This window comes from Apiospora aurea (genome assembly GCF_038362705.1).
Source record: "Apiospora aurea strain CBS 24483 chromosome Unknown utg000002l_segment0_segment0, whole genome shotgun sequence".
Lineage (NCBI taxonomy): Eukaryota > Fungi > Ascomycota > Sordariomycetes > Amphisphaeriales > Apiosporaceae > Apiospora > Apiospora aurea.
Window position 1 is genome coordinate 206,836 of NW_027117389.1, and position 25,425 is coordinate 232,260.

A 25,425-nucleotide genomic window follows, 5' to 3' on the forward strand; every position below is an offset into this window, starting at 1 on the left:
AGAGCTAGCTCCGGAGGGAAACACCACATGCCCTGGCACTGTGCGACGAGAACCCCGCAAGTAAGCTGTTGGGGGGACAATGGCGCATGCGCATGTTGACCCTGCGAGGGGCGGGCGAGCGAGATCCGTCGTCCGGGTCGCATATGAAAAGAAGCCAACATCCCCCTCGAGGGAGACCGAGGTTGGAACTATAAATCTTTTTGTTTTCAACATCTTCGGCCTTCAGTACCTAATACCCTACCGCTTTGTTGACGAAACGGCATATAATTCCCCCATCACATTCGATCACCATGGCCATCCACACGAAAAGCGCAGATGACATCGACGAGGTCGATGTCATCGTTGCCGGAGGTAAGCTGTCGCCCTCCCCTGCTCTCTTACTAGCTATACCCGAGTTCTTTTCGCTGACTGAAGCTTTCCCCGAAAAGGCGGTACCGCCGGCTGCGTCGTCGCCGCCCGGCTGGCCGAGGCGGACCCGAGCCTGTCGATCCTCGTCATCGAGGGCGGCCGCAACAACCACAACGACCCGGCCGTCGTGAACCCGGCGCCGTTCCTGTCGCTGCTGCAGCCGTCCAGCAAGGCGGCCTTGTTCTACAAGGCCAACAAGGCGCCCCAGCTGGCCGACCGCGAGTCCATCGTGCCGTCGGGCGGCATCCTCGGCGGCGGCTCGTCCATCAACTTCATGATGTACACGCGCGCGCAGCGGCCCGACTTCGACTCGTGGGACACGCCCGGCTGGTCGGCGGACGAGATCCTGCCTTACATGAAGAAGGTGAGTAGTAGTCTTGAGTCTCTTGGCTTGGAAGGGACATGCAATGTCTGACACCCTAGCGCAGTTGGAAACATACCACGGCCCTGGCAACAAGGCCGTCCACGGATACGACGGCCCCGTCCACGTCACGGACGGCGGCTACCGCGGCACCGGATCCGAAGCCGACCTGATCGCGGCCGCCAAGGCGCTGGGCTACCCCGAGATCGAGGACCTGCAGGACCTCGACTCCAACGGCGGCAGCCAGAGGTGGCTGCGGACCGTGTCCAAGGAGGGCAAGCGCCAGGACGCGGCGCACGTGTACCTGCACCCGAAGCTCGAGGACGGCAGCAAGTACCCGAACCTGCACGTCGTGGTGGAGGCGCAGGTCGTGCGCGTCGTCTTCGACGAGAACAAGCGGGCCGTCGGCGTCGAGTACCGCGCCAACCCGCACTTCCAGGCCAGCATCGCCCTGTCCGCGGCGCCCGTCAAGACCGTCAAGGCGCGCAAGATGGTCGTCGTCTCCTGCGGCGCCCTGGGCACGCCCTCGGTGCTGGAGCGCTCGGGCCTCGGCGCCGCCGACGTCCTGAAAAAGGCAGGCGTGCCGCTGGTCGCGGACCTGCCGGGCGTGGGGCACGACTACCAGGACCACCAGCTGCTCCTGTACCCATACCGGACGGGCCTGCGACCGGACGAGACCATTGACGCGATGCTCAGCGGCCGCGTCGACTTCGCGACCATGCTGGAGAAGAAGGACAAGACGCTCGGCTGGAACACGATCGATTTCTGCTCCAAGATCCGGCCGTCCGAGGACGAGGTGGCGGCGCTGGGACCCGAGTTCAAGGAGGCTTGGGACCGGGACTTCAAGAACGCGCCGAGCAGGCCGCTCATGCTGATGGCTTCCATCATGTGGTAAGTTGCATCCCCTTTATTTACTGACTCTTGTTTCTCTTTGTGATTCTTACTAACATCGTTTCGCACCACAGCTTCCTGGGCGACCCGGCCTCCGTGCCGGAAGGACAGTACGTCACGACGGGCACGTACACGGCCTACCCCTACTCGCGCGGCCACATGCACATCACGGGCCCATCCGTGGACGACCCGCTCGACTTCGACGTCGGCTTCTTCACCGACGCCGGCGACGTCGACCTGAAGAAGCAGATCTGGGCGTACAAGAAGCAGCGCGAGCTGATGCGGCGCACGCAGATGTACCGCGGCGAGGTGGCCGCGGGCCACCCCAAGTTCCCGGCGGGGTCCAAGGCGGCGTGCGTCGAGCTCGAGGCGTCGCTGTTGTCGTCGGGCGCGGAGAACGTGCGGGACGTCGAGTACGCGGCCGAGGACGACGCGGCGATCGAGCAGTTCCTGCGCGAGAACGTGGCGACGACGTGGCACTCGCTGGGCACGTGCAAGATGGCGCCGCGGGAGAGCAAGGGTGTCGTGGACGGGAACCTCAGCGTCTACGGCGTCGAGGGCCTGAAGCTGGCCGATCTCAGCGTGCCGCCAGAGAATGTGGGGGCCAACACCAACAACACGGCGCTGACGATTGGCGAGAAGGCGGCGGCCATCTTCATCAAGGAGCTTGGGCTTGGTGGTGCGACGGCGTAATGGGGAAGGGGGCCAATGGCAGGTCTTGTGTAGCGTAAAATAATCTCATAGAAGTTAAGGAATGATGCAATGATACCACCTCTACCCAAGATTCCAGTCCCCGATGTGATCCGGTGTACTGTTCCGTCACCCGAGACCCCGGGTCAGGATTGTCTGGGATGGCCTCACATGCACATATGCGGGATGGGGGTTGATAAGAAAGAATTGGCAGTCATCGATAAGCTCAATTGACAGCAGTCTGCTTGGTGTTACCCCAAAGGACCCAAGTATGGATGCCAATTCCACGAGCGAGCGAGGCGCTTGGGATGAATTGGCCGCCACTGACGTTCGAAATGAGGACCTGGAACGTTACCTCGAGTTCCTCGGTAGGTTGTGCCAATCACTGCTGGCCAAGGGCGCACACCAAGGCCTGTTAAATTGAATGCAGTATGACCTGGCTTCCCAGCCTGTTGGACCACTGCCTTTGAGGGCGGCCCGGGAGAGTTGGCAGCTGAACTCTGTGTCCCCTTGGCAGATACCTGGTCACTGCCCGAAGATGCTTCCATCATAGTTAGTTGCCCGAGTTCCGCCAGGAACATCCATCGGCAAACAAATCCACCCAGCGGGGGAACTGATATGCGTAAGGACCCCTCAAAGCTTGGGCTCCCGACTAGAAAGTCGCGTTCAGCGCGTCGCGTGCTAGATGGGCAGTCCTTCAATGGGCGGTCTGCTTTGGACGGAGGACGGTAAGCCGGAGCCGCATGGAGTTGGGCCGCTTTATCTCATGCAACCGAATGAACGGAGACATGTTCCAACACGAGCTGCAAGAGTGCGACAGTAGCGGTGGGTTTGCGCCAAGAACGAGGACCTGCATTAGGAGTCTCAAAGCCAGGGCAAACAAGTAATGACGGAGACAGTGATACCTAAGAACTATCTCTTGAAGTCGAGAAAAGGTTTCGACCGATCTCATCGATGCGTGCCAAACGTCACTCAAAGGCCAAGGTAAGAATAAGGTCTCGGCCGGGCGCCGCAGCCTGCACTTGCACTGCAGACGGCCGCCTGGAACAGTAGCTGAAGTCAAAATCCCAAGTTCCTGGAGTCCAGGTGAGGAGGACCTTGTCTTGGCGGGGAGACCATCAACCCTGAGAGAGAACTTCAAAATCCCACTAACGACGGCACCCAATGCGCCGGTCCAATTGGGCAGCGCGCCAACTGGGACACGCGAAGGGATCACCTGGGTCTCAGAGCCGGCAAAGTGACGAGAAGTTCGCGAACGAGGAAAACCAACCACTCGGATTAGTGGGATGGTGGGATGCGGAACAGGGGATCTCGGTCAGAAAACGTGGCTTGCTGGAAACCGCCCAAAGACAAAAAAGCCGCTGCAGGGTGTGCAGCACACACACCAAACAGCGCTACAAAAATCCGGGATCCAGCGCGCTGCCAGCGCTGCCAGCCCCCGCCATTTCTTAGCCGACTGACAACACTGCACTTCTTCAGAACGGTGAGCGACGCTGACCACCTGCAAATGCAGATTCATGCCCGATGACCCGCAGAGTCCAGCCCTGTCGCGACCATATTTTCTTTTTCTGCATCTGCTTATAAGTGGCAGTGGTCTCCGTATATCCCGTCATTGAAAATATGAAAGGTGTTCTTGTTTGTCCGTTCCTGGAAACTCGTTTATCTTGAGATTGATCCATTTTCGATTCAGGTCTTACACTGCAAGTTGGTCGTCCGAAAGTAACCCTCCGTCGCCCAAGGTTGATCCCCCCGGAACGTTGCGGCGCCAGGCAGCTTTAGGCAGTTCCGAGCGCTGATCAGCGACGTCATTAGCTCACCCCCGTTGCCCTGCAGCAAGGGAAACTGTTTTCTCTGCCATTGGCGGAAAACCAGCCACCACCATTAAGACGACCGCGAGAGAAGCCAAGCTACTCGTCGGTTTTCGTCGATTGCGCTGCTCGTCGCGCCCAAGATCAGACTGATTGATCAATCCATCTAGGGTGATATTACCATTAAAAACAGGGAACCACCCTTGCCTGCCCAGACTGCGACGCTGCAGACACTACACCTACTTACTCTTCTGCTTCTTGGAATACCTGTTGGATTTCTTCTTAAAATCCGTCCAGGACGCCCAAAGGGTCCCAACCCCCGTCTGAAGTCTTCCTGTTCGCCTACCACTCACTCTCACCTCCCAATTTTCCCAGTCGCCGATTGAGAGCGACGAGTCTGCGGTGAAGCGCATAGCGACCGACGGCAGCTTCAATTGCCCTCGTACCACCAACAAATCACCCTGCGATTAGACCAGTCTTACACACCTGTTGCCCAACATGATGTTCGCCGTCTTCTTCACGTTTTGGCGGTTCATGCAGATCCTGACTTTGGTACGTTTGACCCTCTCTATCTTACACGCCATGCCAAAACTGCGACGGGGTTCGCTCCGGCGCAAAATCCTAAGAAAAAGCCCACTATGCTGACCACACAATCCCATTTAGATCCCGACAATGGGCATGCTGGCCTACTTTGTCCACGGATATGTCACGGTCAATGCGCTTACGCCCGACTACATCCTGATCCTGTTCATTGTGTCGGTGCTGGGGCTGGCCTGGGCCATCTTCACGCTGTTCAGCTACCACCGCTCCTCGACCAATGCGCTCTTCGTCTCCATCATCGACCTCGGCTTCGTGGGCGCCTTCATCGCGGCCGTCTACTACCTGGCCTGGATCGCCAAGGCCGACTGCACCCACATCACCCGCGGCGACTCGTACGACGTCAGCTTCGGCATCTTCGGGTCCGCCAGCGTCAACGGCGTGCACAGCACGACCGACAAGACGTGCGCCATGCTCAAGGCCTGCTGGGCCTTCGGCATCATGAACTGCATCTTCTTCTTCTTCACCGCCGTCCTCGCCTGGTTCCACGGCGACCGCGGCAGCTCCGGCCACGGCTCCCGCCGCGGCAAGACGTACGTCCGCGAGACGCACTACCACCGCCACGGCCACCGTCACAGCCGGAGCCCCCACAGCCGCCGCACCAGCTCCCACTCGCACCGCCGCGTCTACGTCTAGACGGGGGAGAGGGCAAGCTAGTGCGCTAGAGATCGGCCTCGCCCGCCCTCCACGCTTTTAATGTTTATTCAAAAAGAGGAAGAAAACAAGAAGATATGTACACGGGCGTTGGGATATGACAAATTGGGAAGTCTGGTTCTCGCGAAGAGGCTAGACAGGGATACGATATGGACGGAAACTGGATATGGAAAGGAACCACTTTTGAAGAACAACATAAATCACTACGCTTGCATGCACGTAGATGATGATGAGACGATATTACGATTGATGGATATATATAGTCCTTTTTTTTTTTTTATTTTTTTTTTTTTTTTTTACTTTCGAGGGATATTTGTTCTCTAGATGTGACATGACATGTGCTGCGACAATGCTAACGAACATGAGGCTTGGCTTATTTCATTTGGCACGCACTACTAAGTTCTTCACCCAACACTTGTAGCGACAGGACTCTGTACTGTATGTTTATTAAAATCAAATGCATTCCAAGCTGAGCGCCATGTTCCGTCGTCGCGCCCACCTTGGAGTTGGAACAGATTGACTTGCGTGCAGCTTCACCGGACCATCACTAAAGGAATGTATTGCCCCACTATTGCCGTACCGAAAGCTGGGTGGTTGGTGACCGTCCAGTTCACTTGAACACGAGGAGGAGACATTGGGAATAATCGTAGTTGAATTGACTAAATTAGCGACTACTGAGAAGAGTTTCTACTGAGCGACTTACCTCTGATTAAACAAAACAAAACCAAACCAATCGTTGTTACCTCGGGGAGCGATTGGGAGAACAAAACAGATAAAAAACAGCGTCGGCGCGGAACGTCGTCCGTGCCTAGACTGACACTTCAGATGGCCGCCTACCTTGGGAGGTCAGGACTTACCTTTGCCGCCAACACCCACATTTCCAAACGCCATTTCCTGCAACGAAAAAAAGAAGGAAAAAAATAAGTAACACATTACCATTCGCAACCATTGACGGGGGTTACATCATTTCTACATGAATGAAATAGCCTTAACCGCTGGTGCTGGCTGGGGAGGAAGAGGAAGAGAAAGAAGAAGAGCACGAGATGGCCTTGAGTCCGCGCGAGAGCTTGCTCTTCACCTGGCGGACCCGGCGACCGAAGCGCTCGCGGCGGGTGGTAGAGGTAGGGGTAGGCGCAGGCGGAGCGGCAACAACGGGAAGGAGGGACGAGGTCGAGGTCGCTCTCTTCGGGATGTTGTTCACCGTGACGACGGCCGGGGTGGCCACTTCCATGGTGACCTCCACGGCCTCGCAGGTCTCCACCACCACGGCAGGGCTCAGAGGGGTGTCGATGATCACCTCGATGACATCCTCCTCATCGTCCTCCTCGTCGATCGCTGAGGCATACGGGGGAGTGGGGACGGCCAGGGATGCGAGCCAGCTCGACAATGCGTCCAGCTGGTCGTCCTTGGGCTCGTCCTCGTCCTCGCACTCGGGTTCAGCCTCAGGCGGCTGCTGCTCCTGCTGCTCCTGCTGCCCCGCAGGGGGGCGGTAGTCGTGGTCCACCAGTCCGAGCTCCTCGAGCTCCTGGCCCAGGGCTGCGAAGAGGGCGTCCACGACGTCCGTGTAAGTAGGGAGGGGCGGGGCGGAGAGGGACTCACCATACGTCGGGAGCTCCTCGAGATCCTCCTCCTCCTCAGTCTCCTGCTCGAGCTCCAAAGGGTCGATCGAGCTGCCCCTGTCACTCGACGGCGACAGCTCGGGTGTGGGCGGGTAGAAGTCGCCCGTCTCCTCCATGGCGTCGAGCTCCTCGTCCGTGTAGACGCGGATCGAGCTCGGCAGGGCGACGTTAGCGTTGGGGCTGCCCGTGATGGGGTTCCCAAAGCCGTTGACGTCCTGCATGTACTGCACAAAGGCGTCGACGTCTTCCCACCAGTGGGGTTTCAGGAAGATCTCGTCGGCGTCCTCGGGCGTGATGACGTAGTCGTACTCGGCGAGTGCGTACTCGATCATCAGCTCGCGCCGGTAGTCGTCCGGCGACTTCCACGGCATGGGGCTGGGGCTGAGGCTATCACCAAACATGTTGGTGGTGGGGCACAGGGATTGTGGGGGTGACATAACGGCGGCGGCCATGGTGGTTGGTGATTGGTTGCGGCTTACCGTTACTTGTTTTCCGGGTAGTCGATGGGGCCTTCTCGATCGTGGTGGATACTTTGCTGAGTTGTCTCTGCTTGGGTATCCAAAGGGGAGGGGGTGGGCGTCGAGGGGCGTTTTTTTCTCTTCCTTGTCGAATGGATGGAATGGGAAAGAAGCAATGGAGACTTTTTCTGCCGTGGGGTTGGTTCTTGGGAGGGGGGCCTTTTTAAAAGGCAGACTCGGCCGTCATTGTTTACTCAACAGTTGTTCTGCTACTCAGAGCCTGGCGAAACCAGGCTCTCAGTATCAACGACAATCGCATTGTTTGCTTCCTGAGAGAGAAACGGACGGGCTGGGCCGTTTATCACATTGTCTGTCAACTCAGCATTGTCACTGTTTTCCGTAATGTCTCACCGCCATCTTTTGTTTGATGGAGGGGTGGCCCTGGATTTCCCTCACCACGAGCTGCCGGCCTACTACGGCAGCGGTGGTGTTGGTCTGGGTGGTGACGACGCCTTTGTCGACTATGGTGGTGAGGCTGGGCTTTCTTTGTTGAAGGGCCAGAGTGGCGGCCAGCTGCCTTTGTACGGCGACGTCTTGGCGCTCGGGACAAGCCCCTACTACAACACGGGAAAAGGTCATGAAACATTGCCTTTGTTCGAGCCATCGCTCTTAAAGCACCATGGCAGGCACTCAACTCTGGCGCGGGCCGCTTCCCTCTCTCGGCTCAGAAACGGTTACCAGGTAAGTTTTGCCCTTGCTCAGAAACCCCAGAAACAGCTAAGAGTACACAGTCACGAACAGTCACCCTGCAGCAGTCACGAAAGATGATCCCGAGCCGGCCCTCGTCGTCTTCCTCGCCCTCCCCGATCGCCGTCTACAAGAGCAGCAGCAGCAGCCCCATCAGCAAAAGCATCAGCCCCAAGAGCAGCAGCAGCTCCCTCCGGGGCCAGAACCGGAGCCCCCTCAGCGTCAAGAACTGCAACAGCGCCAAGAGCAACAGCAGCCTCAAGGGCAAGTCGTCGGCGCTCCGGAGCCTCCCCACGCCGCCCCCGAGCCGCAGCGGCAGCGGCAGCGGCTCGCGGCTGTCCTCCCACTCCCACTACGCCCCGGGCCGGCCCCGCCCCTCCAAGACGCTGTCGCGCGCGCTCGAGAACGAGCTGCGGGTGCTGGCCTTCGACATCGGCGACGGCCAGTTCAACGGCGAGCCGACGCTCTTGATCGCCAATCCGGACAGCAACTGCCACGCCGTCTTCTGGGCCAAGCCGGACCGGACCGAGATCGTCTTCCACCACGGCCGCCTCAAGGAGAAGGCCGACCCGACCTCGACCACGGAGACGACCAACGACGACAAGCACTGCGGCTGCATGGTCAAGGGTGCCCCGGGCACCTCGACCTTCGACATCCCGCCCCGCCTCGACGAGTACCGCCTCGAGCTCATCCTCGGCATCGGCCGCAGCGGCATCAAGATGGAGCCCAAGCTCGCCGCCATGGTGGTCATGAAGCTCTTCCTGGGCATGGAGGTGCCCAAGGCGTTGCGCATGTAGTCTGACTCTTTGAATAGAATGGGGCGAGGGGCAGCGACACAACAACAGTAGGTAGTTTCAATGGAATCTTGGTCTCCCTAATGTATCCCCAAACGAGGATAGGGAGAGCCGTTTTCCAAGTTCATCGCTTGACAAAAGACTGTAACATGTGAAGAGATGATAGGTGTAAGCAGGGTTTGGTGAGCCCAAGTGACGAGCTCTTCTTTATTCTTTGATAACACGTAACGAGAAACCCCGGTTCAAATGGACCCTTGGTCCCAGGGACCAGGGTCAGATATCCTGCCATGGGTTTATCTCGAATCCATAGAACGACTTTCGATGCTTTCCCCACCCCACGAAGTGATTGTCTGGTTGTGAGGATCAGGGGACCCTTGTAACGCCATCCCTAGTGCAGTTTGACTCCACAGCCCCTGCTTGTTCAGCCTCAACCAGGACGTACTAGAGTGCGCAGGCAGGTAGGTAAACTATAGATATGTTTCAAGACTCTACTAATATACACATAGTTTGGCCTTCCTGGCGCTTGGGCAGCGCCTTTCTCTTGCGCATCACACTAGCAAACGCAATATCAGCCCCTGGACGTTACTCCAGCGCCACATGCGCGGAGGAAAGCAGAACATGATTATATGAACCGGCTTCAACACTGCTCTGTTGTGTTTCTAGTCTTTTTATTTAACAAACCTCGCTGTTGTAATGATCTAGGGCAAGTCAAGACATCGATCAAGACCGATCGTGGGAGGTAGGCAGGCAGCAGTCTGAGCAGCATGGGGCCACCCCTGATCCTTTAGAATCCACTGCCATGCACCACCCCTCATTCTCGACCTCGTCGACGTCCTATGTTTCTGCTCGATCGAGGGCTGGGAACTCTTCGACGCCGTCTTCCTCTCCCACTGGGTCCGGGCGCGCAAGCCGGCCGAGGAGTTTTACCGCTACGTCCTGCGCGAGCTGGGCTTGCTAGGAGAAGGCGTGGCCACTGTGGCGACGTCGGTGGCGTGCGTCGTGGCAGGGCCGGAGCACTGCGCGGCGGCGGCGGCGTGGGGCATGCACGTGATCCCGTTCGGGACGACCGAGGGGTGCGTCGCGGACCTCGTCGAGCTGTTTGGCGACCCCGTGGCGCGGGGCGAGGCCTGGCTGAGGCGACATGCGAGGGAAATGTGGAGCACCTCCAGCACGGGCGTGCTGCTCAAGGAGCAGCATAGCCAACTACTACTCAAGGAACTCCTCGATTGGTACGTTGGTTCTCCGGATTTGGCTTGATATAAGCTATGTCATATCGTATTGCTTTGCATTGACATGGCCTGACTCCAGAGTACTGATCAAGGGGCCTTAGTCATATAGGGGCTACGTCACCCTTGCCGGAGGAGAGCAGGAACAGTGGAACGTCTTCATTGACGAACCTCTTTTGACCACACCTACCTACCCCGATGACCTGGGTACGACGGCGCTCGGCCTGAAGAACGTCGGCGTCGGCTCCGAGAAGATCACACACCGAGTCCTGGACAGATTTCTCGACCATCTCCGGGGTGATGGCCTGTTTGAGGTACGTCACCTTTCTTTCTTTGTCGTAGTGAACTCTCTCAATAGTCTTGTGTGATCCATCATTTATAAACTCACATGCCATATGAATCAATAAAACACAGACCTACTTCGACGACAAGGACCGCCCGCGCGTCGACCACGTCACCACGGCCAACATCCTGCGCGCCTCTTCTACTTCCACGGCCGCGGCCACGAGCTCCGCCGCACGGTCCAGGCCGTGACGAACCTCGCCCGGACGCGCGCCTACGCCTTCGGGTCGCGCTACCACATGCACCCGGACTGGTTCTTCTACTACCTGTCCGACCTGTGCCGGCTGATCTCCCCCAGCTGCGCCCCTGGCCGGGAGCTGGCGGCGCTGCGGAGCCTGCTGCGCGAGCGCCTGGCCGAGCGCTTTGGCGGCGGCGCGTTCAACCTCGGCATGGACATGCAGGCGGCCGGCAACGTTCCGCGCGACGTCGGGACGGTGAAGCGGGCGCAGCAGCGCGGCGGGGCGTGGTCCGCGGAGCCGTGGGTGTTTCGGTACGGGAGCGGCGTGCTGATCCAGAACGCGGGGCTCGTGACCGCGTTCGCGGTCAAGGCGCTGCGGGTTTCGGGGGCGCGCCGGAACGTCTTGAATCGATGTTCGCTGCCGCCGCCACCTGCCGCGCCCCCACGCGCTGCTGTGGTACCGGCGATAGTTATTAGCTCGCCTGGGGGTAGTAAGAGTAGTTGTACATGAAGAGATCCCTGTGTATAGCGCTATCAACTACGAAGAATAGGTTCATGAGCAACAATCAGGGTTCATGGTTTGGGATGTTTAGTGTTGGGTACTTGATATTACCATGTCTATTATTGCCGATTCGGGGTCATAATTGCCCTGCATAAGATACAACCCGGTCCCCTGTAGTGCTTTTTATTATTGCTATACCTCGGAGGAGTTGCTTGTGTTTTCATTATAGCCATTTTCCTTCATTCCTTTGGAGTCGTCTCGTTTCTCCCCGAAAGAGTCATGCTGGCACCGAAGGCCGATAGGTCAAGTGGGACAGCAACGAGGTATACGATGTAGATATGCCTTTCCAGCCCAGGCTGCTCGGCCAGAGCTGCTTTATCGTAACCCATCCCCGTAACCTTGACAATGGAAGTGGTTATCAGGTCAAGCAAGCCGCAGAGCCATAACTACAACCCAAAGTACACCCATAATATCTAATTACTCGAGAGTTTAGCAACCGCCCTTCCCACTGCCAGCCTTGGGTTCGCTCTGGTTGGCGCATCAGGCTGACGAGCCCTGTTTGCGCCGTATAAGGGCACCGCTAATGAGAAAACCCCTCTTTGATCCTGTCTATTCACTTGAACACTTTGCCTTTGTCACACCTCATAATCCCCGAGACAAAGGTCTATTCGCAGTAGCTAACCTAATGAAGGATGTTCTTTCTGGACATGCTTTCTAAAAATAGGAACTGGTGAACTATCATCGGCGACAACCAGATGCAAGGAACTTGGACAACGGGCCGATACTATGTGACGCGAGGAACACCACGTAGGCTCCCCGGCTCATGACGAACTGAGCAGTCGATCCGACCATGCCTAAGAAAAGAAATATGAACCAATGCGATAGGGACATGTCACCATTGGTTGAGGCGTGGCGATGCATCCTGACCGCCCGTCACCCCTATCGCGCCACAGTCATTTGAAACTTGTGCAATCGGCATTTTTGGACATATAAAATGTCCGCGAGCCCTGCCATCTCGGCAATTTTTCGAGTAATACCGCCGCTGACATGGAATATCAGAGTTCCCCTAACAAAGTGTTTGCTATGCAGTTGGTCATGTGGCTTTCGTCGTTGAAACAAGAGCATCGCCACCCCACGCGGGGGCGGTCGCTTATCGCATTGGGCGACCGCATGTTTGCGTGTTTTGTGTAAGTAAGTAGGTAACATGCGGTCTATCTCTGCATCTTACTTCAATCGACATCTTGCCTGTTTATCTACATGCTTACGCGAGATGAGCAAGGGCGGTGAGTGGCCTTTTCTTGGGGGCAGGCAGTTCGACGACCCCACGATCTGCATGCCAATGCCAATGCCAATGCCACTGTTTGCTCCTGTCCTGTCGGGCAGTGCCCCGGTGACAGAGCCTACTTTGAAGAAAAGTAGGAAATTGATTGCGAATGCGATATGCCATCATGTACGTATGCGCCATACCCCTTTTCATTTCGCTCTTGTTTGAAACGGGGCAAAGCTGCTCGAATTTCAGTCCGATGCGTCTAACGAGTACACTGCCACCTGTATCAGGTTTCGGTGGCGATTCCTACATATGCCTTACTTTCCTCAATCCACTAAACATCCGATTCTTCTCTCCGCTTGCAATTTATATGTCGCTGATGTCTACGCAAGCTTTGTATCCATCCTGGGGGCCCATTAGGGCGTTCGAGTGGAACGGCGGGGGAAAAGGGGGGGGAGGGGGGGACGTTGCATCCAAGCATCTGTCATGTGCGTCATCATCATGATTGGAAATTTGGTATGTCTACTTCAGCTATATAATTCTACTTGAGTACATGCAAGGAGCAAACCATCAGCATGTTTCACGTGGCGGCCAAAAGAGCAGCGTATCGGTTCCAAAGCACTGGGTCTATCTATGCTTATGCAGTGGTGGCGCAATGTACGAAGGTAGCATTGACGGGCAAAACACATCGCATTAGGAAGGTGAGATGTTTGCTTGCGAAACCACCAATTTTGTGTCCCGAGTCCCGTATGCTGTTTTCACGTGGGGGGTAGTGCCTCTTTGAATGGCTAGCTCCTCTGTGAGACCTTCTGGTGTAGTGGGCTAATTATGGTCGATATGGTCGATATGGTCGATATCTCCACAGACTAGCTGTAAGTGTGATGGCTAGAGGACTCTTGGCGAAGCAAATATAACCTCCAATTGCATCTATGGATCTACATCTAGATGGTTATCAAATGTGACTATATATATATATATATATATATATGTGATAAAAGATTGGTTGACGAGTAAGGTTAGCGACGCCCCACACACAATCATCATAGGTCCTGAGCCCGGTAAACAATCACGGTTATCGTGATATCCAAATATCAGATACGCTTATGCCTTCTGCTCGACGGCCACCTTCTCGCTCGTGGGCTCGAGGGCGTGCTTCTCGTCGCTACCATGGTTACCGAGACCAGAGATCATGGCCGTCAAGCCGATCTCGTTGTTGATCTCCTCCATGCGCTCGTAGTCCGCCTGGGCGGTACCGACGGAACCAAACACAACATCCTATAGGAAGGCCGAGTTAGTTTATACTCAATAGCGGACGGGCGGTGAGGGGGCGAGTTTGATACGTACCATTTCCTCAAGGGTCAGCCGCTTGGTCTCGGGGACGTAGAACCAGATGAACGCGGCACCGATGGTGGTCAGGATACCGAAGAGCAGATAGGTTCCGTAGCCGATCTGCTGAAGCAAGTCCGGAGTAACTTGTCCGACGATGAAGTTGTTCATCTGAGGCAAGGGATGTTAGCATACATAGCCAATCAGGGCAGCAGGAGGAAGAAGGAGGAGTTGGTCAGCTTACCCAGTTACTCGAGGCACCAAGCGAGACACCGTAAGGGCGAGTGCTCAACGGCCAAACCTCGGCGACCAGAATCCAGGAGCAGGGACCCCAGGAGTAACCGAAATGGATGACGAAAACCCACACCATGGCGCACGCCGCCCAGCCCGCGGCCTGTTGCTCCGGCCAGCGCATCGAGTTCTTGGCCACCAGAATGGCGATGATGTAGTGGCAGGATGCCATGCCGAGCGCGCCGATGGCCAGGACGGGCTTGCGGCCGAGGCGGTCGACGTAGAGCACAGCGGGGATGGTGGCGACGAACATGACGATGCCGACGACGCCGGTCGCCAGCAGACTGATCTGCGTGCCGCTGAGGCCGAGCCCCTGGAAGATCTGGGGCGCATAGTACAGGATCGCGTTGATGCCGGTCCACTGCTGGAAGAACATGGTGACGGTGGCGACGATGACGCGCTTGAACATGGGCTTGGTCTTGAAGAGGGCGCCGATGGCGACGAACTGCAGCTTGAAGATGTTCCAGTTGGTCGGCTCGCGCAGGTGCGGGAACATCTCGGCCACGGACCGCTTCTCGAACAGGGACTGCGCCTTGATCTCGAGGAACTCGAGCTCGACCAGCTCGTGGCCCTCGGACAGGCCGCGCAGGTCGGCGAGGTTCTTGCGCGCCTCGCCCTCGCGGCCGTGGTGGATGAGCCAGCGCGGCGAGAAGGGCATGAAGATCATGCCGACGAAGAGGATCAGCGCGGGCGCGAGCTGCAGGCAGATGGGCACGAGCCAGGCGGCGTCCTTCTGCTGACCCACCTCGGTGCCGCCGATGGTGTTGGTGCCGTAGTCGATCCAGAAGGAGATCATGATGCCGAAAGTAATGGCCAGTTGCTGCAGGGCGACGAGAGCACCTCGCACTTCGGGCGGGGCGACCTCACTGTTGTAGATGGGCACGATCATGGCCAGACTTCCGACGCCCATACCAGTGATGAAGCGGCCGCCGAGGATGCCGTGGTAGGTGCTGCTCTGAGCCGTGGCCTGGATGATGACGCCGATCACGAACACGGTCGTCGCAACCAGAATACCGTACTTTCGGGAAATGGCCTCGGCGAGGAAGCCGGACAACAAGGTGCCGATCCAGGCCCCCAACTCGAGGATGGCAGTAAGCCATCCCTTCTTGGTCTGGTCCGCGTTGGGGTCGAGAGGAGCATATTCACCCATATCTTGGTTCCTGTTAGTGCACGTCCACCATGTATGTTGATGGACTTGGCCACAAGTCCCATTGACGGGATTCAGGGAATTTGAACTTACGTTGTTCGAACGCGGGCATCGTGAGGAGACCCGAGAACATCCCTTGGTTGTAGCCATACAGAATACCACCGATGCAGGCGAAGGCAGCAATCCGGAACACCTTGAAGTTCTTCACCAGGGCCATAGGGCCACTCTTCCCCATGAGGTTCTGGCGACGCTTCAGGGCGGCATCGTAGAGCGCCGCTCCGGTATCTGCCGCGACCATGATGGGCAACGATGTTTTTGTTTTCCTTCTTTTAGCGGCAGCGCACCCTTAGGTGAAGATCTAGCTGACCCAAGGTCGGTCTCTTGGCGTGTGAGTGTGGGACAGAAAGTGAGGGCGATCCGACCCAGCAGAGTGGGCGGGCAGGTGCAATATTAAGTAAGATGTGCCTGGGAAGTGGCTCGGGGGAAAAGGGGGGAGAGCTCGATGGAACAATTGCAGATGGGATGTCCCGTAATATATGACCCTCCGAATTGTTTCTGCGGTTCCCGTCTCTTAGGTAGGATTCGCGATGCAGGCTCAGGGAGGTCAGCAAACCCATTTCGTTCGCCGGGGGGTGCACTAGCCTGGTGCGGAGAAACCTGACATACATTGAACTGTCTGGGATGCAGGGCACTCGAAGCCGAAGCGACCTTCCGCGCAAATCACATTGGCTGGCGAGGCACCCCATGAAACAGGGAATCCATGCAGCCGGATGGGTCCAGAAGTTCGTCTTGCAGCTGGGCCGGGGGACCGGGGTATTGGATAAATGGCAACCCGGAACACTGGTATTGGGGGAGACACCACATGGTCTCTGCCTGTCGGTTCCGTAGGCTTTCTCGTCGCGAGATGGCCGGCCGAGTTGTGGCTCTGGTTACCTAGGTACTGTCTTGACCGCCACTTAGCAGTCCCAAGTATGTTGCGTCTTGTGATGGATTATTGATGATAATGACTTGCTCGTGTCATGCCATGAAGGACTCGTCAGAAAGCGTTACTGATGACTGCACCCTCTCGGCCTCCCGTATTGATTGATGGGGGAGAAGTAGAAAAAGCTTATTGAGGACTTTGCCCGGTAGTGTCGGTCGCTACCGGTAACAACCCCGAAATCTCCAGCGCCCAATGCGGGGAGGATTTGGAGAAAATATGGACGAGATTGCGGAGGAAACCCACTGAAACCCCAGGCTCCAGGCTCCAGGCTCCAGGCCTGTCCAGGATTCGCCCAGCACTCCCTGAGCCCACTATCGGTCTATCCTCCACGCGCTGTCATGGGGGGTTTGGGGTACTGTAGGGACAGTGGTGGGTCTTCCCCGTTCCCATTTAGCCTGAATGCAAATAACCAAAGAACCACCCTTGCTCTTCAGTTTGGCCCAAGGCGAGAAGGGTCAAGACGGAAAAGACCCAAGACAGAGGTAACTAGTGATTGAATTAGGGGAGATTCGGCCCTTGCAATCTCTGACGTGGACGAAGTTGCACACCCGTGGATCGGGCCTTTTCTCATGCTCGGACGGGGTGGCATGCGGGTAGGTCACCATGAAGAGGCATCGGGTCGTTGGATGGCGGTCATCAATGGCCGACATTCCCTTTGGCAACCGGCCAAAGTCCTATTTGAATAGTAAGGTAATGGGTAGGCATCCGCATATGACCCCTTCTAGCTGCAGAAAGTCGGGCCTTTTGCCAAGACCACCAATCATGAAGTAAGAATTTGGCACACCCCCAAACGCAAATGAGATCTGAGAGACTCAAGATACCAAAGATCGGCCACCCGGTGGGAGGGTAAAAGCAACGCTGGAAGGTGAGGCTAGGTTAGCTCGTTGGATGCTAGTAGGATTCGGTCCCGGGTGCAGTGAGAGGTCGCACTGCCGATTCCTGGGCCGTTCGCGATGGACTATTGCTCATAGTTCGCGAGACTACCTGGATAAATGCGTCTCCTCTGTCGCGAGAGGATACCAGCTCCATCATGGAGAACAGCCGTTCTGCTTGTTGAGCTACGTCCACTAGCGTAGAGGACTCCTCGTTAATTTGTATCGGCGATAAGCTTGTATGAGCGGTATCCCGAGGAGTATTTCCTCCTTCGAGGGCGAGGGGGCAGCCAGTCAGCGAGGCGGGCTAAATCTAGGCTACCCGTTCGACCCGCATCGGCAGACGGGAGGAAGCTCTGGTGTAATTGGATCTTGGAAAATGCTCTTGGCAATGCGACGCCAATGGTAAGATAAGAAGGGAATTGGTAGAGTTGAGTATTCGATGAGCGTCATTCGAATATGGTATCTCTTGTCGTCTATTTCCCAGACCATCGTCATGATATGGATGCATGGAATGCTTTTCAGGCGGTTTGTCTTGCATCTAAATCGAAGAAAGCAACGATGGCAGCCAAGACAGGCCTGGAGTTTTGAGTGGGCCAGGCACGAGGCACCAAGAGCGAAGTACCTTGGCGATCGGTTGGCCTTGGACAAAGAAAGCATCGTTTGCTTCAATTCCATACGCCCCTCAAAACCAACAACGTTCGATAGATCTATTGACTCCAAGTCTCGTCAAAGGCTTTTTCGGGACACGCAATACCGTGATAAGATTTCTATGTTCAGTCCTGAAGCGTAAAGTAAGGAAGTCAAGATGAGCAATCCAGCACCACGCAAGTTGTTGATTCAGATGTCGGGCGCGCCAGGCGCAGGGAAAAGCACCATGGCAATGCTGCTGCAGCGCTCAATTAGCGGCCTGGTCATCGACCACGACATCATAAGATCAACCCTCCTGGAAGACTACGGCAACATCCCCTTTGACCAGGTTGCCAGCAGTGCGTATCGGCTTCAATGGGCAATGGCCGACCAGGCGGCCAAGCAATGGTTGAATGTCATCATAGACAGCGTCTGCAACTACCAGATGGTGCTCGATCAGGGATCCGCGCTCGCCGAACGGCATGGCTACGAGTACTGGTACGTCGAGTGCAGGGTCAAGGACGTTGCGCTGCTGGACGAGCGACTGCGCGCCCGAAACCCCATGAGGAGCCAACGAACGGGGATCAACTGTCCACCAGCAGGCGCTGACACTTCTGGTCGGGGCGAGGATGTGCTGAAGAAAAGGATGGAAGGCCCCTGCCGTCCAGAAAATAACGTTATCATCGTAGACACATCGACTGGCAGTTTGGATGCGAGCTTGGATGGGGTCCTCAAGCGAATACAAGCCCCTTGAGGCCAGCGCCCAAGCGAATGCCGGGTGGGTGTTCACTCCCCCGTTCATCGCAGACGACATGCGACATGCCAGATCAGCTGATTTTACGTAAAAGTGAAAGAAAATCGGAATAACGACGGGATGGGAGGGATTCCGGGCCAAAACTACGTTGGTGATGCGCAAGGCGGCAATTTCTTTTGGCCAAGAACACGTTCTCGAGAGGGACACCTAGGTCAGGAAGAGGAAGGGCGGAGGCCGACGGTCGGATGCCTTCCCTCAGTCTGCGGTTCCGGCGCGGCAGCTTCGTCTGTCACTTTCCAGGATGGGCAGCCTCGTGCGCGGCTGATGAAACGGAGCGAACATTGCAGTTCAATTCATTCTGATGTGGACCTAGGTCTTAACCTAGTTGATGAAAAGCAGTCCGCGTGCAGACAGACAGGTCAATTGAGCGATGGACGCCTATCGATTCTCTGGCCGGCGGCTGCAACAAGTTGTGGATGAAGAAACGGAGACGGGTTTAGTAATTGCAGGCGCGCACAGTGAAACATGAAACATTGAACCGGGTAGTGCAGGCATGCCAAATAAGGTTTGGTACCGCTATGCTGGTGATGACAAGATGGGATGGGATCAATGGCAAGATGGGCAGATGGCAGATGAACGGGTGATGAACTGTTCGGCTTCAAGAGGTGGACCCTACCCGCAATTGCTGGGGGGCAAGGGGGCCAGGGACGATGAGGAGTTCGCGCGATCGGTCGGAACGCGCAACCGTTGTCGCTCAAGCGCCGCTGATCTTCGTCTCTCTTTCTGCTTTTCGTCTGTGTCTGTCTGTCTGTCTGTCTTTGCGCGGCGCGTATCGACTCTTCGGTTCATCACCTTCACATTCTTCAATTAACTGGAGTTGAAAGTTGGGCAAAATACCAACCAGCGTGTCTATTTTCAGCAATTGCAAAGTATTTGGCTCAGCAAACAAACAGACCCAGTCCCATGTAATGCTCTTCTTGCCTACCAACGACTGGCCAAGGTCGCCCTCGAATGGATGGTTTCCCCTTTGCTTTCTCCCTCCACGTGACGGGCGGCGCTCTTCTCTCCCTCCCCTGTCGCGCAAACAGCGGGTTACCTAAGACAAACCAAACCACCAGACACCAGAGTTTGTTTTGCGCAGTTATGACATTAATGGCGGGACCTGACCTCTGTCGCTTTTTCCACCTCATTTCGTCCAAAAATATCCCAAATAACCCCGGATCAACTGTGATTCTAACCCTAAGCGGCATGGTCTAGATGGTCCTGCCTGCTGGTGGTTGCCTCAATGAGCGAACAGCCCAGTTGTTGCCAGTGTTGGTGGGGCTTTCCTTTCCGATTTAGACGCGCCTCCAAGCAGAGCCCACTTCTTAATTTGGACTCTGTCCCGTCCCCAGCCAATCCCATGTCGGCTGTCCCTCCTGCCTGGCTTCAATCCATTTGTGCCTTTTCCCTTGTACCTCGATCGTTAACACACACCGGACTCCCAACTCCTCCTCGAGGGCCCTGTCCCTGTCCCTGTTGCCGAAGTAAGGAACGGAGACGGGACCAGAGCAGCGAGATGGGGGCTTCTGGGGCCAAGGGGATCAAGCGCCAGCAAGCAGCCCCTCCGTTCTTTTTTTCTGCTGCTACCCGAGACCTTGTCGTCATGGAGGATTCGTTGCTGGGGATCTCGACTCAAGCTTCTGGGGGCCACCACAACAGAGACAGCCCAGAACGAGACTGCGCTCCGCCCGCCTGCCTGCCTACATCTCAGCATCTTCATTGCACTCCATGGGCATGATCTGATTTCGTTGGCACGCCGGTCGCCCGTGTGGCGCCTGCGCCATAGTGCTCGCTGCCAACGCACAGCACACTTTCTTCTAAGCCGGCTAGTTGGGTGGGCAGCCAGAGTGCAGAGCTGCTCACTCTCAATCGCACTTGGATGGGAAGTGCTTCGCTACAAGGTAGCAAACTGCTCGTCTAAGCCATCCATGTATGCCGTTCTGAAGAATGGGGTTGTTGCCGTTGGAGATTTTGTTTTTATCAATCCCAAGCGCGTCGCTGTCGCTTGGTGGCCCGATGGGGACTAGCTCCCTTCCTGTGCCCTCCTCCCGCAGTGCATACACACACACACACACACATCTCGCCTACCTACACCCACCTCCGTCCCACTTTGCCATGCTCATCAAGGCTGGCGGCTACTGATACCAACTGCAGTCTGGTACTATTTTTGATCAGCATCATGCTGTACACAACTACTCTGCTCCGTCTAGGAGCATTAGTACACTCTCCCTTTCTCTCTCTCTCCACCCCCTGGGCTTTTTAGGTTCTGATTCTGTAGCCGCCTTCGATGCCATGCCGGGACCATCTTTCCTAACCGCCCAACACCAGACAGCCGCTACCCCAGCGACGCGCTCAACCAATATCAACCCTCACTGAGCTGCCTATCCGCCCATTCAGACACCGCATCTCCGTTTCAGCATCGTATCCTGCAGTCCAGGACCAGAGTCTTTGCCTTCTCCGAGCCTGGTAGCTCCGTTTCAGATCCACTGCCCCGGATCTGTCTGCAGCATCCAAACCAACGAGTTTCACCGCGCTACTGGCTGTCGTTGTGCGAAAAGCTTCACTTATAAAGAGTCGCGTCCACTTTGTGACCCGTCCCGCTTGGTCGCCCTTCCCCTCCTGGACCTCTTTCGCTACAGCATCAACGACTCGTTTTCCTTCGTATCGTTTCTCTCTGTCTCATCTTATACTTCCTTGCCATTTTCCTTGCCCCGTTCGTTTCATCTCCTGGCTTCATTCGTTTGATACGATTTGTCCTCAGTGATTCTGGCTCCTTTCCCACCTGTGGCAACCTTCTCCCAGCTTGGCATCAGACCGAACGGACACTCACGCATACGCACACACACACGCACATTGCCCAGCTTTCACTAATTGTAATACAACTTGCTGGAGCTGAGACGTATTACCCCTCCTCCTCCATACCCGTCATACGTTCTTCATCATGCCGAAACACACTCGCTCCTCCAGTGCGGCCCACAATCCCTATGCGCATGCCATGCCCGTGTCGCTTGCTCCCTCCCAGCCGCTGGATATTGGATATAATGGCCGTCAGCAGCAGCAGATGTCGCTCAACCCGGCCTTCTACCAAACCATGCCGTCCAACATAACGGCCCAGACCGCCATGGCTTCTCAACAGGCATACGATCAATACGCGTCGGCAGCAGCAGCCATGCCCCAGCAGTCGATACCCCACCGAGCATCTTCGGGAGCTTGGTCGCCCCAAGACGACAAGAACCTCATTGCTGCCCGGCAGCAGGGTCTTAACTGGAACCAGATCCAGACCAACTACTTCCCCGCCAAGACGTCCAACGCCTGCCGGAAACGGCACGAACGGTTGATGGAGCGCAAGGGAGCCGACGACTGGGACGCACGCAAGCTGGAGAGGATCGCCAAGGAGTACATTAGCATGCGCAAAGAGATCTGGCAGCCACTAGCGCAACGAGTCGGCGAGAAGTGGAGCGTTGTTGAAGCCAAGGTCAGTACCCGTGACACTCTCTCATCCGAGGAAGGAAGCAAACAGTGATCCATACTAACTGTTGGGGTCTTCTAGTGCATGAACAACGGCTTGAAGAACATCCAGAATGCGGCACGTGCCGGGGCTCGCCGGGAGCGCGTGGAGGCGGCTGGCCAAGTATTCTCGCACGGGTATGACGACGACAGCGGCATCTCGGGCATTGGTCTAACGCCAGTAGATGACCTCGACGCCTCGTACAGTAGTCCCGAGACTACCAGCTCGAGCTCGCTCTCGGGCGGCTCCTACACCGGCGGCATCCCCATGCAGCTCGGCGGCCACCAAGCTTACAACCAGCACTACACCACCAACGCGGGCGGCCTGTCTTCGGGCTACAGCTCGTCCGTCTCGTCCACCACGGCCCAGGCATACGGTCACATGCCGGGCCAATCGCATCACTCTTCGGGCGGGTCCCCGTACCTCGGTCACGGGCAGAGGCTCCCCAGCGTCGACATGGGAATCGATGCCATCATCAACCGGCCAGGCGGCCACGGGGGTGCGGCTTCCAGCATATAACGGTGTTTTTCAATTGGCGTTTTTGGTATTTTCCTTTCGTTCCCACTTTTCTCCTTCATGGGTTTTGGCGTACATGGTTTTGTGTGTTGGGCACGTGCTCTTTCGGTGCGCCGCAGAGCTTGATGACAATCCTTCCTCTCTCTGTCTGTTCTCTCTCACGACACTGCATTGCATTGCATCACATCACATCTTTCGGGCGGTGGTTAAGTGAGCACAGGCGCTTCTCGGCGTTGTATAAAATCGGTTTTGGTGTTTTTGTTTTCATTACCTACCTAGGTGGGAACTTTTGGGTCGATGGCGACCTTGCTGTTGTTGGCTGGAAAGAGGTTGTACGGCATTGGGGCATACTTTCATTTTTTGTTCCACTTTGGGCGACATTCTCCAAATAGTCCCCCGACACGATTCGGCATAGCGATGCCGCCACAAACACCCCCTACCCTAATGACTGCACTTCTGCAATCGAGTTGGCCTATTGTTTTTTGTTTCCTCCTTGATAACGACGGACATACTCTGGTGTATTTGACCCTATATAGAATTGAAGATACCTTGGGAAGCTTGGGGTTGGAATGAGAAGAAGGTCGTTGGTTGGATGTACGTTTACGAAGAGGGGTCGAACAAGAAGACCAAAGTCGCCTTGCAATTGGATGCCAAGGCAAAGACAACACTCGTTAGTATCAATGGAACAAGTTGTCAACTCGGATATGGTGACCATGCCCTTTTTTCTTCTTTTTTTTTTCTTTTTTTTCTCTCTCTCTCTCTCTCTCCTTGCTTCAAAGTGTTGCGATTTTTTGGTAAACAGGAGTCGTTGCATGGAGATGCACAGGAGATCGACGGGATCAATTGATCGCGTTCTGGAAGGTCAGAGGATTGACCCGAAAAGGCCACTGTGGGTTGGTTCCCCCTAACGGGTGCTCTTCCGGCGCCGCCAACCCCCCCCACACACCCCCCAAGCCGCATCAGCCATCCTTCAGCGGTTAATTAATGTGCTACAGCGCTGGAGATTGGCCCCTGAGCTGCCGTCTTTGAAAGGGTTTGATGTCGTGTATGGCGAAGTTACATGTACAAATACATTTCCCTTGATGAATGCAGTTCGTCCTCGTCGATAGAAGGTGGTTCCATGCGTGGTTTAACTCTTCATTCAAACGATGGCTTGCCTTTTGAAATCAATGGGCGATACTCCTACTGTTATGCCAGCAGGGAGTCGGCCATTCGCGTCACACGGGTTGCCCTGCCATCCTTCTGCTGCTGTAACTCCCCCATGAGACAGACTGCAAGCAACAACATCGATTTCGTCATCCGAACGACAACTTCTGCCATCGGTCTTAAGCGGACGCAGGCCGGCTTCAATTACATGAGATACAATGCTGTAGTTAGGGAAATATACGAGCATTTTACTCGAAGGTATCGAGCATATCATTCAACCTCGCCCAAGGTCCGAGTCTTTACGCCTCTCGGCCTCTAATCTTCGGCCTGTTTTCAACAGCGCTGAACGTGCAAGATCTGAGAATCAGTCGCCGAGGGCACTCTGCAGTGAGCGTGGCTCTCTCATGTGGGGACTTTCATCGATATCTCGATCGACTTGACACATCCTATCCGAGTTGCCAAATAGCAGCCTCTAGACTGGGGAAACACGAAAAACGGTAAACTCTTTACTGCTATTGTGTACATGGCATACGTAACCATATGATCGACGGATTCCAGGGAGGACTACTAGTCGTGGCCATCTCTCGGTGATGAAGGTGCCGGGTTGCTTGAGAAGCCGACTCACGTTGCCTCACAGAGGCAGATGTTGTGCTTATCACGACAACTGGCCTCCCCAAGAATCTGGACGCGTTGCGACGGCCGCCATGCAAGGTGTTACTCTGGATGTCTTTTCTTTGCTCAGCGGCTGGAACAGGGATTACTTACGGTTCTTTTCATATCACTAACCCTACCCTGCAAGCGAGGAAGCAGGCAAAGTGCTCGAAGAGCATAACCTCAGCGACCTGCTCCTATCCATTGAGTATGCCATATTGAACGGTGACAACTTGCAACTGAAGCCGCAAACCCAGAGCTTCAATCTAAACAGTACAAACAAACGCTGGAGGAGCTCGGGACTAATCTCTGAACAAATCCACGTTCGGACGCCTTGTATCTCCGCCGCAAGATGACGAGCAAACGCCCGCCTTGCAGTAGATACCGTTCAGACCCGAGGACGGATGCACCCATCGATTCTCGAGCGCGTGCACAGCACGTTATATCCCAAACCGGAGGATAAGAGGCCCAGTGGTCGACTATCCCGAGGGTGGCGGGTTGAAGAAGCCCCGGTTCTGGGTTTCAACTATATAGGACCTGAAGACCGACCTCTTCAACTCCATCCCACTTCGACATCCCACATCAAGGCCTTGAAGGTCGAGATGAAGGTTGCACTCGTCCAGCATCGACCCTCCCCCACCACCAACGACCAGCAAGCAGTCTTTGCCGAGGAGTGTGTGTACCCTGCCGCGGTTGACCACTTCCAGGGTGAGGAGGCCAAGGTGGCAATCATATCCGTGGTAAGAAGCTACGAGCAACAAGAGATGCTGGCTTCTTGAGCACGCCCAACCGAACCAACGCTCTCCTATTCAAGAGTGAAGCACGGGCATGCACATAATTAAGTAAGCAACTTGGAGGCCTACAGCAATGTCCGCGTGTGGCCCAGAACCAGGTTTTTGATATCCCCAGCAGCAAGGGAAATATCGTAATCCCACTGGAGCCGTGATGCCCTCGTCACCCCCGGACCTCCGTTGCCGGTACCAGAAGCGGACCTTTTCCCGCCTCATGCGAGAGTTCG

General features: G+C 56.0%; 8 protein-coding genes across 8 annotated transcripts; 6 read left to right on the plus strand and 2 right to left on the minus strand.

The window, feature by feature from the left end:
* Positions 1-290: 290 nt before the first annotated feature.
* Positions 291-2,353, plus strand: PG986_002463 (uncharacterized protein; the record flags this gene model as incomplete). The annotated part of the gene is made up of 4 exons (XM_066838685.1): positions 291-351; positions 429-772; positions 837-1,660; positions 1,735-2,353. The coding sequence occupies 4 exons, from the start codon at positions 291-293 to the stop codon at positions 2,351-2,353; spliced, it is 1,848 nt and encodes a 615-aa protein (XP_066703749.1).
* Positions 2,354-4,656: 2,303 nt separating this feature from the next.
* Positions 4,657-5,391, plus strand: PG986_002464 (uncharacterized protein; the record flags this gene model as incomplete). Its single annotated transcript, XM_066838686.1, has 2 exons — positions 4,657-4,710; positions 4,822-5,391. The coding sequence occupies 2 exons, from the start codon at positions 4,657-4,659 to the stop codon at positions 5,389-5,391; spliced, it is 624 nt and encodes a 207-aa protein (XP_066703750.1).
* Positions 5,392-6,397: 1,006 nt separating this feature from the next.
* Positions 6,398-7,480, minus strand: PG986_002465 (uncharacterized protein; the record flags this gene model as incomplete). Its single annotated transcript, XM_066838687.1, has 1 exon — positions 6,398-7,480. One exon carries the CDS (start codon positions 7,478-7,480, stop codon positions 6,398-6,400), a length of 1,083 nt encoding a protein of 360 aa, XP_066703751.1.
* A 408-nt stretch (positions 7,481-7,888) lies between these two features.
* Positions 7,889-11,284, plus strand: PG986_002466 (uncharacterized protein; the record flags this gene model as incomplete). The annotated part of the gene is made up of 5 exons (XM_066838688.1): positions 7,889-8,227; positions 8,278-9,026; positions 9,816-10,256; positions 10,366-10,571; positions 10,686-11,284. The coding sequence occupies 5 exons, from the start codon at positions 7,889-7,891 to the stop codon at positions 11,282-11,284; spliced, it is 2,334 nt and encodes a 777-aa protein (XP_066703752.1).
* A 2,359-nt stretch (positions 11,285-13,643) lies between these two features.
* Positions 13,644-15,604, minus strand: PG986_002467 (hexose transport-related protein; the record flags this gene model as incomplete). The annotated part of the gene is made up of 4 exons (XM_066838689.1): positions 13,644-13,817; positions 13,887-14,039; positions 14,113-15,311; positions 15,400-15,604. The coding sequence occupies 4 exons, from the start codon at positions 15,602-15,604 to the stop codon at positions 13,644-13,646; spliced, it is 1,731 nt and encodes a 576-aa protein (XP_066703753.1).
* Positions 15,605-17,968: 2,364 nt separating this feature from the next.
* On the plus strand, positions 17,969-18,544 carry PG986_002468 (P-loop containing nucleoside triphosphate hydrolase protein; the record flags this gene model as incomplete). The annotated part of the gene is made up of 1 exon (XM_066838690.1): positions 17,969-18,544. One exon carries the CDS (start codon positions 17,969-17,971, stop codon positions 18,542-18,544), a length of 576 nt encoding a protein of 191 aa, XP_066703754.1.
* A 2,983-nt stretch (positions 18,545-21,527) lies between these two features.
* On the plus strand, positions 21,528-22,613 carry PG986_002469 (uncharacterized protein; the record flags this gene model as incomplete). Its single annotated transcript, XM_066838691.1, has 2 exons — positions 21,528-22,061; positions 22,137-22,613. The coding sequence occupies 2 exons, from the start codon at positions 21,528-21,530 to the stop codon at positions 22,611-22,613; spliced, it is 1,011 nt and encodes a 336-aa protein (XP_066703755.1).
* A 2,198-nt stretch (positions 22,614-24,811) lies between these two features.
* PG986_002470 (uncharacterized protein) lies at positions 24,812-25,186 on the plus strand (the record flags this gene model as incomplete). Its single annotated transcript, XM_066838692.1, has 1 exon — positions 24,812-25,186. One exon carries the CDS (start codon positions 24,812-24,814, stop codon positions 25,184-25,186), a length of 375 nt encoding a protein of 124 aa, XP_066703756.1.
* Between the last annotated feature and the right edge of the window lie 239 nt (positions 25,187-25,425).